The sequence below is a fragment of the Raphanus sativus genome, chromosome 3, assembly GCF_000801105.2.
Source record: "Raphanus sativus cultivar WK10039 chromosome 3, ASM80110v3, whole genome shotgun sequence".
Lineage (NCBI taxonomy): Eukaryota > Viridiplantae > Streptophyta > Magnoliopsida > Brassicales > Brassicaceae > Raphanus > Raphanus sativus.
The window spans coordinates 4,112,956-4,122,867 of NC_079513.1; the positions used below are offsets into that span (position 1 = coordinate 4,112,956).

Below are 9,912 nucleotides of genomic sequence, written 5' to 3' on the forward strand. Positions count from 1 at the left end.
AATAATTCCACGTAGTAGTGGGATAGGGGTAACTTAAGCTTTTGGGTTTCCCAAGAAATGTCCACTTGATACTACATTATTGGCTGGTATGTCAATTGTTAAAGGCACATCATTAAGATTTTTGGCAAAGACCACAGAAAGATTGGCTCTGAAGTGTAACATAGGTGTGGCTCAGAACAAGAAAAAAAAAAGAGGGAGCGGCAAAATTAAAGTTTCTGTGTTTCACATCACAACAATATTAATACATATAGTAAAATTATTACTACTCTTCTTTCCCAGTACATTAAACTCACGACAAATAATAGCAAAGTAACATAAAATAATCAGTACTTAATGACAGTCGAAATACTTTGGCTTATAAATTTTTGTGAAGAAAAACCCCCTTTATACTTTGGCTTAGCAAGAAGAACTCTTCCAAATCTCCTCGAGCTCTTTAGCAAACTCCACTTGCCTTCCGACAACTAAAGTAATGTGATCTTTGTTCTCAACAACCTTAACACGTGCTCGAGGAATCCGACTTTGAACATTGTAGCTACACTCAACAGGTACGACCTCATCGTCTCTTCCATGGAAGATGGCGACATTACACTTCAGTTTGTCTTGTACCATGTCCAAATACGAATCCAGTTTGCTCCCTACTCCACATATTATGTTGTGTAGAGTGTGCCACGCCGCGTTATGCGTGTGACACATAAACCCTTCTATTAGAAAATTCACTGTCCTGCTTAGATAAATAGCTTAACAAATTTCAGTTTCTTTTTTTTTTGTGCAACCCAAATTTCAGTTTCTTTGTGCTCCAATTTAATTTACCTTATTATGTTTTTTTTGTTTTATCTTATTGTTCCAAACAACTCCAACCATAGATAGACTAAAGTTACTATATATAGAATAGAGATAATTATTATACTATATGTAGAATAGAGTAATACCAAATATAGGCATGGCAAATGTCAAAGTAACATTCAAAATGCTCCATACACTAATAGGTTCGGTAGGTTGGAACTTAGTATTAGCTTTATTATATTTAGCTCAACTCTTCATCGTTAGGTTGCCTAAGTATTTTTATTTTTATTTTCCCATTGTGTCAAATATACTAGCTAGATATTTGATGTAACTTTTAATAGAAAAACCTTACGCTATCTCTACATTTTCATTCATTAATTTTATTTAATATGATTGAAAATCTAAATACCTGTTATTACGGGTGATGAGTTTGGCAAGAAATTGCCAAAGACGATGGTTCTTGCAGATGAGAAGACAAATGGTACGGCTAATGTGTTCATACCAACAAGCCATCGATGCTCCAAACGCTATCGGCGGCCAAATCTTCCGTGGTGCTACCTTCTTCATCACGTACTGCCTTGGATCCGCCTCCGTCGTCGGCACCGGATGGTACGGCTTCGCCGTACATGCACACGTGTCAAATCTCAGAAAAGCGTACACATGTATATAAATCGTAGCACCAGTTTCTCATGTACACTCTAGTTGCTTGTAACAATTTAGTCTCACCAAAATCAAAATTATATTGAATTGATTATTTAAGTATGTTCTAAAATAAATGTGATGAGAATGTACGTTACCAAGTCAGTTTTACTGAACTAATAAAGAGTAAGTTGATGATAAAAAGAAAAAGAAGAGAATGATAAAAAATTATAGATGATAATATTGTACCTATAATTCAACAAGTTCTTTTTTAAAAATTGCTGTTATAATCTGAAAATTATACCATAAGTATATTACTATAATCATCATATTATTTTTAGTTATATTCCAGTTGTTCCTAAATTATAATACTTTCTGATGTTTTAATCACATTTACGTAAAACAATAATTATACAAGAATTTTTTAACTTTTTTCTAATTTACGTTAAAACTATTTACGCGCGGAATTTATAATTTTACAAGAATTTCTTTTTTGACTAAAAAGATATTATTTTTGCATTTGCCAAGGATCGATCCTAAGACCCGTACCAAATATCAACATACCTAATTGGCTAATCCACTAACCTTAACTTTTAACTTTTTTCTAATTTCCCTTTTTTAAATATAAAATTATATTTATTTATAGTAGATTTCAAGTAAATTTTATTCATAACATATTTAACAAAATTTCAAGAATGTCTTTTTCATAAAGTAGAATTATGGTTTTTAAAACTAATTTTAGTCGTATTATGGTTGTAAGGATTAAAATCCAAACTAATTCGTTACTAACCGGAGCGAGGAGGGTCAATGACTTGATGGAACCACCGTGCTTAGCGACTAAGCCTAGAGCCAAGATGCAACCCAAAGAGTGAGCCACAATGTGGAAAGACTTCACATTGTGTTTAAACAATACCGATTTCTCGATCATCTCCACATGCTCTCTCATCGTGTACAATGAATCCGCAGGCTTAGGGCTCTTCCCAAACCCTAAGAGATCTACGGCAAATAGTCTATACTTGGATTTCGACAACCTCGGAAATACCGTCTCTGTCCAAAACGCCGATGAAGATATGAAGCCGTGGATAAACAACACGTCTTCATTCCCACTATTACCTATGAAAATGTTCAATTTGACAAAATCATTACTAAATCAAAACATCCGATAATTTGCTTTTTGTCATAGATTACTCAGAAATTTTGCACCAAAAGAAAAGAAAAAATGATTATTGAAATTTATCTTTAATATATAGGAAGGTAGCACTAAAAATAAGATGATGTTGAATTAATATGTAAGGAAACTGTACCAACTTGCAAATTTACACTTGGTTGTAACTTGAATATAAAATTTTCATTAATTTATTACTTCTTGTTGTTTGTTTCTTTAACTTTATGTGGTGTTAATTGCAATAATATTTATGGAAAATGTGAATATATTACCTTTAGGGAACTGAGTTTTGACAAAGAGATCTTTGTCACAAGTGGAAGTCCAATAAGTACAAAATCCACAATCACAATCCGACCATCTCGAGACTTGTCGGTTCAAATTCTGCGGTCTAATCTTGCCTTGAAGCATCTCAACGACAGTGAAGCTCGACTTCATGATCGTTCTCCTTCTTTTCTTACTTATCTTGATCTCGCCACAATCAGAGTGTGACCGAGTCACTTTCACTAACCATTTTGTGAGATCGTTAACGGAGAGCTTAGAGAGGTCTGATAGAAGAGAAGGACGAGAATAAAGAGTCTCTGAGATCTCCTCTAGCTCAATCTTCGAACGTCCGCTACATGCAAAACCGGCCGGTTACATTAGTAAACCAAATCAAACATGGATCCTATTTTCAACTCCTAGATAGCATAGTCATAATTAGTAATGGTATTATTTTCTTGAAAAGCAAAGGGACTAATACGTGTGTAAGAAAATTTAAGTCTTTTTCTATAGCATTGTCAACAATTAATTAATATTGCAATAAAAACAAAACATATTGACATGAATCTTGGACTCTAACGTTGTTGTTGGACAAACAAGCCACGTTTGTTCCAAGTAAAATGACATGTTTTTTTTTTCATTTTTTCAAATAATATTCATAGAAAAACGAATACCTAAGTTGTTGCAGAGGAGAAACAGTGAGGATCTTGGATTCACAATTATTATGAGGAAAGAGGATGTTCCCTCGACTTGTGGTGATGAGTTTCTTGGGTGACAAGCAATAGCAGGGTTTCCACTCTGCTTCGAGGAGATAATCAGCTGCTTTGTAGAGAAGACAGAGCAAATAATCAACGATGTCTAACAGGCAAAACACAACGAAACTCACGACCTCGTTCACCCATATCCCTACTGATGCTGATCTTGTCTTCATCGCGCCCATGCATGAAGTTGAACTTAGATTATATCCACAAGTATCGCTCTCCCTCTCTCTTGTAATAATATATAAGAAGAGAACTATGTGTGTGGTTGTTTGCCTTGTCTTATTTTCTCTCTTTTTCTCTCTCACTCTCTCTATGTTTGAGAGTTGAGAAGAGGAATCTATGGCGAGATATGGGAAATTGTAACCCGAGGGTTACATATGATATGCACCATAGTCTACATAATATATGGTAAGAAATTGGTACGTAGAGAAATGGGAGACGTCAAGAAAAAAAATAAAGAAATGGGAAAACAAGAACATGTGGTTGTGGATATTTTTGGACATCTTGTTATGGAGTTTTCTCGATTTTATGCATATATAATAGGAATATGGTGAATATATCTGTTACAAATAAAAATGGTGAATATCCGTTTTCTTTAAAAAATAATAATAAGATTGAGAAACAAAAAAAAAGATTGGTGTAATACCGCTGTATCGAAAACGTGCAAGAGAACTAATTGGAGGATTGTAGAGTAAATTTTTAATATTCCATTTATACAGTGCTAGTATTTTTTTTCCAAATTGCTTGAGTTTGTTTTCGTCAAGTCATCACTAAAATCTAGTGGATCAAGAAAAAATTGTTTCCATTTAATTGATTTTACTATGCTCGAACACATTTGGTAGATCATTACCGATTAATCTGACATTTTAGTTTGGTGAAGCTATTATCGAAAATTAGGACATGGTTTCTGTTCAGAAAATTCATTCCTAAAAATACATGAAAACAAAATTTGTTACACTAGGTGAGCTGAAGACATTGTAGCAGAACCATTTATATTAATTACGCTTTTCATGAAGGCTCCAAAATTATTCCACTATCATCAACAAATTTCCATAATATAAGATGTTTTAGTTAAAATCCAAGGATTTAAAAATTATTTCTTAAAAGAAAATATAATTAATAATATAAATTTAAAATGTGTTTACTAATCATAAATAATGCAGCAAACTATTATTGATCGACTGATTTTTAATTATTATATTAGTAAAAAAAATTTAATAAACTAACAAAATATTTTATATTTAAAACATCAAATCATTTCTTAAACATTTTATTCTACAAACAGGAGAGAGTTTAGTCACGTAAATTTATTTGTGACTTCGATAATGCTTTTTTCTTTAAGTTCTTAATTTTTTTTATGTAGATTTACACCACAATTACAAAACATTAAACAAATATATGTATAAGTATAATATGAAAAAGATGAAATAAGGTAAATTGTTTAAAGACACTATCTATAAGAAGAGGTAGGTGGTAGTTGAACCATCTTGTGAATGAATCAAATCGGAAAATTGTGACTTGGCTTTATCATACTCACTCGTTCATACTCCAATCAACTTCTCTTCTTAGTTGTAATATTTTCTTGATCCACTAAAACTTTTTTTTGTAACTGGCTTCTTAATTTAAAATGCAGAAAAAGAAAGGTTTTTACAAGAGCCCAAAGACAATAGTGAATGATCCACTAAAACTTGTTAGGCCAAACTTTCTTATCTAACTGCTTAAAGTTTTTCTCTTTGCAAAAGGTTATAACTATTATAATAGTAAGAAACCACCATATCAATTTCCTTAGTTGTATACATTACAGAGGATGGAAACTATAGAATTTATGCTAAACAGTATCTTTTGTGACCTTTTGTAACCTAGAAGTTGATGAGTCTTTGCTTCAAAAGCTTTGAGTTTAAAATTTTTTATTTATATCAAGTCCAACAAAACTGAAAACACACAAATTAAAGATCTAATGATTCGAATCCACTATACATGTCTTTCGAGTGAAGAATCACTTGAAACGTTCTTCGATGATTTATAATTTATTTGTATGTATACACTTCGTTGTTAAGGCGTGTACAAACATATCATCACTATATGATTTAATATTTTATTGAAAGTTCATAGGGGATGCATCCCCCTAACAAAACAAACTTTAAATGCGTTAGGGATATGGAGATATCTACTATCTAGTGATCCCCGTAACTTTACCCAAAACAAGATACATCTTCAGCCCTCACACTTAAATTCAATCATTTTCTAGTTCTATATTTATATCACAAAGAACCAAATCCAAATTTGCATCGAACCAAAGAGAAACAGTAATCTAAAATATAAGATTATTTTTTTAGAAAAAGCAAAGATACTTGTTTAATTAAAACATGAGTTTGAACCGAAATTGGAATTGCATATACCATCGATATTGTATTTATATTATTTTAAATTATTATTTATAAAAATAGATCTGATTAAAATATAAATAAATATGTTTTCAAAACTTTTCATACTTTTTTAAATTAAAAGTTTAGGAAATTCTAAATATGCATTACGCCTTCCTCAATCTAAACTTATAAGTATGTATGTTTAAAAATATTTCTGAACATGTATACCATTTTTTTAAAAAAAATTACAGCCATACATAAATATGTATAAATATCTTCTTAATTTTTTTTAAATCATAAATTTTGAGAGTTCTCAAATTCAATCCAAGAGGCAAGCGCAATTAGTGTTTGAGTTCAAATCAAAATGAATTGAGATCTTCTGTCATTATTTTCACGGAAAGAATCTATGACATTATTTTCTTGTCTGCTTTTCGTTTCTATTAAGTGATATGCCAATTTGTATGAAATTGTTGAAAATTGTGTTTGATGACTTGTGTGCACTAGTTGCATTCTCTATGTAATTGTCATGAGGTTGTTCTTGATCTTTTAAAGTTTATTATTGAAGATTGCTATGCATATTGTTTTTGATGTCTTTGGCTTTGCAGTTGAGTTTTCATTGTTGGTTTCGTTTTGTTATTAGGAAAGGATGGATGACCCACCACCAGATAGACTTCCCACCTCCTAAGTGTAACTCAAATAATGTATGATGGGAGTACAGGGTCTTGTGAGATCCAAGAAGTCCAAACAAAATCAAACATAAATTGTGTGTGAGGTTTTCTGATAGTGTCTATAGAATGAAGGAACACATTACTCATCATAGTCAACTTGTCATGTATCAAGTAAAAATAATACTAATAATAGTGTAACAAGGTGATTTTTGACGCTGAAGATCAAAGGAAAAAATATTGATTCTATATTACAATGAAGATACAGTTGAAAGTTGGCTTGTAGAGCTTGTGAAAAAAAAGATTGTGATGTTAATTTTCTGCTTCCGATCCAAGTTCCAAAGGTAAGAGATCTACATGGTGATGCCGACCAATAAACTGGGCTTATTGGTCTAGTTTAATCCATTTGCCATGATCAGTGGTAGAAGCTTTGAGAGAGGCAGATGATTTTATTCATGTTACCTCTAAGTTTGTCCTTCTCACTTCCAATAGCTCATCAAAACACTAATCCAAATAGCAAATGTTGCACACGAAATACATTTTACTAATCACTGTCTTTGGTCGCCATCACTTCAAGTACCTCTAGCCAAACGAATTGGACAGTCATCTATGTCCAAGATGAAGAATTGCTAGATATAAAAGGTTTTGAATCAATGTTCTCTAATTCAGTTTTTGGCACAAGGAATCATAAACAAAGCAAATCTCATGATCGTTAATATTACAAAAACACAACAAACAAAAACAAAAAGGTCTCTCACTTTAACCACCGGAGATCACTTGTAGAACAAGGCGACACTTTTCCGGCGAGCCCATCACCGCAACAACAAGAGTAATCCGATTCACGTTCCCCCCAAAGACAACCATTATAAGCACTCTTCAAACTCGGACTCCTCAAACTCCCCTCCTCCGCATAACACAACCGTTTCTTCGCCGTAATAACCGGTCTCCGACGTGGCGTGCTCTGAGTCCGTGCCTTAGCCTTAGCTGACTCAGTCGCACTCATGTAGTTCGGCTGAACCATGGAAGAAGGCGAAGAACAAGGTATCCTCGGACTAGCTGATCTTACCCCAGAGGTTCTAGTGGCTCTGCATGAAGGTGGAGTCGCTGGATACGATCTTTGATGTGTTGTGGTGGCTATGTTTGTATCCATTTCAAGAGTCTTTACTGGATCTCTTGTGATTGTGTTGTCCCATTGCTTTGTAGCCATCCATCGATCGAGCCATTTGGTTCTCTCTAGAAGCTCCGTATCGTCGCCGGCTGATTGATTCCGGTAAGAGCGACTCCGAATCTTTCACGTAATAACGACAAAAAGAAAAGTTTTAGTACGTACAGTGTTATGAAGACAAACAATTTTTTTTTTGACAAACAAGAATTATGTATATCAATAAAAACAAATATTTTATTTATAAATGAACAAATTAGTGTAATTCTACGTCTACACAAAACAATGTCATATAACCCCTAAAACCTAAATTTATGGCTGTAAAGTCCATAAAACTAACAACAAAGAACATGTAATTTAGCACAAATATTTAGATGCAATGTCACATTTTATTTTGTAGATTTTCTAGGACGGATTTAGTTTTCATTGTCTTAAGCTTCTAAATTCATGTTTTTTTTTGCTAAGATCTAAATTCATGTTGTTAGCAAAAATAGAATGTCCATTAAAAATTATCAACCTCATTAAACTGCGAAAGATTTAACGTTCTTTTTCAAAAATCCAAAGTATTCTAAAGAATATTTCAATACATTTTAAATACCTGATGAGAGAGAACAAGTGCATGTGCTTTCTCTCGTTCAATAGCAATCTCTAATTTCTTCTGCAAAATTGATTGTGTTTCTTCTTGGTTAACCACGAATTCATTGGTGCATCGACTCATGTCCCTCGACTGCAAAACCAGAAAACATATTGTGTCAGCAGTACAAGAACAACAGAAGTTGTTTTAAGAGGAAAAAAAAATTCTTATCACTAACCAGAGATCTACGGCTACGGATGTCTTGAAGATATGTTTTAGTGTCCCAAAAACCGTTGGACTCAGCAAACATTGAGTTACGTCTTGCTTCGATATCATAACAGTTTGATGATGGTGATGATAAGACTCTTGAACGTTGTTGTTGTTGATGATGATGATTAAGCACTTGATCTTGAACTCGAACCAAAGCCTTTATGCATCTTAAAGTGCGTTTCGCTTGGTTTCTAACATTATGACCTCGCACCAATGCTTGTAGCTTCACTATCCCTTTCAGTGCCCCAAATGCTCTCTTTGCCTTTTAAAATAGATGAAAATTTCATCGGATTTTTATTCATCGGATTTTAACTAGTATTTTTAATAAATTACACAATATTTTGACAAAAGAAATTAATAACACGATTTTGTTTAAAAAAATTAAAATACAAAATGAATAAGACATGATTTTTGTTTACTTACGAGGTAGCCTCTGAAAGCTGTTTGAATAATAATGGTAGCCCAACGACGTCTTATAAAACCTGGAGTTGCCGTTAGCTTAACGACCTCGGCGGCCGCCGGTTTGTCCTTCTCCTCAGTCTCAGCCTTAGGTATCGTGTCGGTTATAGAGTCAGTGTTTTCGACTTTGGTCTTACGAAATATCCATCCTTTCTTCTCCTTTTTCTGCTTAAGTTAGAAACTTTCTGGTTAAATCTCAAGACCCATGAATATAAAACATTCTGTTAATAACAGAGAGATGAACTTAAACCTTGTTATAATCAGCTTCTTTCTGGTGACTCTGCTTGTCGGAATCTTTTGAGGGTGACCAGAGAATCTTCTTCACGGCCTTGAGCCACGACGTGCCGTTCTTCTTAGCCATCTTAAGTTAACGAACAAGTGAGGAAAGAAAGATCAGACTTAGCTACTTTAAGTGAAGTTGACGTTGCTCTCATGTAACTAACTACTACACCACGGGACTGAGGAAGACTACATAAATGTAAATATATATACACGACAGAGACCATAAATGCCTTTTTATTTATCTTGTCACAAATTGAGTTTAATTACGAAACTAGAACAAAGTGATTATTATAATTAGATGTCTTTTTTTGGTCGAATATTATAATTAGATCTCTCTCTCTCTCTCTCTCTCTCTCTCTCTCTCTCTCTCTCTCTCTCTCTCTCTCTCTCTCTCTCTCTCTCTCTCTCTCTCTCTCTCTCTCTCTCTCTCTCATATGTAGGGCTGGGCAAAAAATCCGAACCCAAAAAACCGAACCGAACCCGATCCAAAAAAGTAGCACCGAACCCGAACCAAAATTGATTAAATAT

General features: G+C 33.4%; 2 protein-coding genes across 4 annotated transcripts; both read right to left on the reverse strand.

The window, feature by feature from the left end:
* Positions 1 to 200: 200 nt before the first annotated feature.
* LOC108845732 (probable lysophospholipase BODYGUARD 3) lies at positions 201 to 4,064 on the reverse strand. Of its 3 annotated transcripts, none has more exons than XM_018618900.2 (5): positions 3,520 to 4,062; positions 2,860 to 3,200; positions 2,213 to 2,535; positions 1,193 to 1,398; positions 201 to 724 (listed from the first exon to the last, which is right to left on the reverse strand). In XM_018618900.2, exons 1-5 carry the CDS (start codon positions 3,783 to 3,785, stop codon positions 397 to 399), a joined length of 1,464 nt encoding a protein of 487 aa, XP_018474402.1. In that variant the 5' UTR covers positions 3,786 to 4,062; the 3' UTR covers positions 201 to 396. The 3 variants fall into 3 exon arrangements, with proteins under 3 accessions (XP_018474402.1, XP_018474403.1, XP_018474404.1); XM_018618901.2 differs by having other exon boundaries at positions 201 to 721; positions 3,520 to 4,057; XM_018618902.2 differs by having other exon boundaries at positions 432 to 635; positions 3,520 to 4,064.
* A 3,205-nt stretch (positions 4,065 to 7,269) lies between these two features.
* Positions 7,270 to 9,552, reverse strand: LOC108846407 (protein IQ-DOMAIN 16). Its single transcript, XM_018619637.2, has 5 exons — positions 9,353 to 9,552; positions 9,067 to 9,267; positions 8,612 to 8,905; positions 8,398 to 8,526; positions 7,270 to 7,925 (listed from the first exon to the last, which is right to left on the reverse strand). Exons 1-5 carry the CDS (start codon positions 9,461 to 9,463, stop codon positions 7,392 to 7,394), a joined length of 1,269 nt encoding a protein of 422 aa, XP_018475139.1. The 5' UTR covers positions 9,464 to 9,552; the 3' UTR covers positions 7,270 to 7,391.
* Positions 9,553 to 9,912: the final 360 nt, after the last annotated feature.

Coding starts and splice junctions, on each gene's coding strand:
- LOC108845732 (XM_018618900.2), bottom strand. CDS start 3,785: ATGGGCGCGATGAAGACAAGATCAGCATCAGTAGGGATATGGGTGAAC. Junction 3,201..3,519: donor TCTCCTCTGCAACAACTTAG/GTATTCGTTTTT, acceptor TTTTGCATGTAG/CGGACGTTCGAAGATTGAGC. Junction 2,536..2,859: donor CAAAACTCAGTTCCCTAAAG/GTAATATATTCA, acceptor ACATTTTCATAG/GTAATAGTGGGAATGAAGAC.
- LOC108846407 (XM_018619637.2), bottom strand. CDS start 9,463: ATGGCTAAGAAGAACGGCACGTCGTGGCTCAAGGCCGTGAAGAAGATT. Junction 8,906..9,066: donor CAGCTTTCAGAGGCTACCTC/GTAAGTAAACAA, acceptor CTATTTTAAAAG/GCAAAGAGAGCATTTGGGGC. Junction 7,926..8,397: donor CACTTGTTCTCTCTCATCAG/GTATTTAAAATG, acceptor ATTACGTGAAAG/ATTCGGAGTCGCTCTTACCG.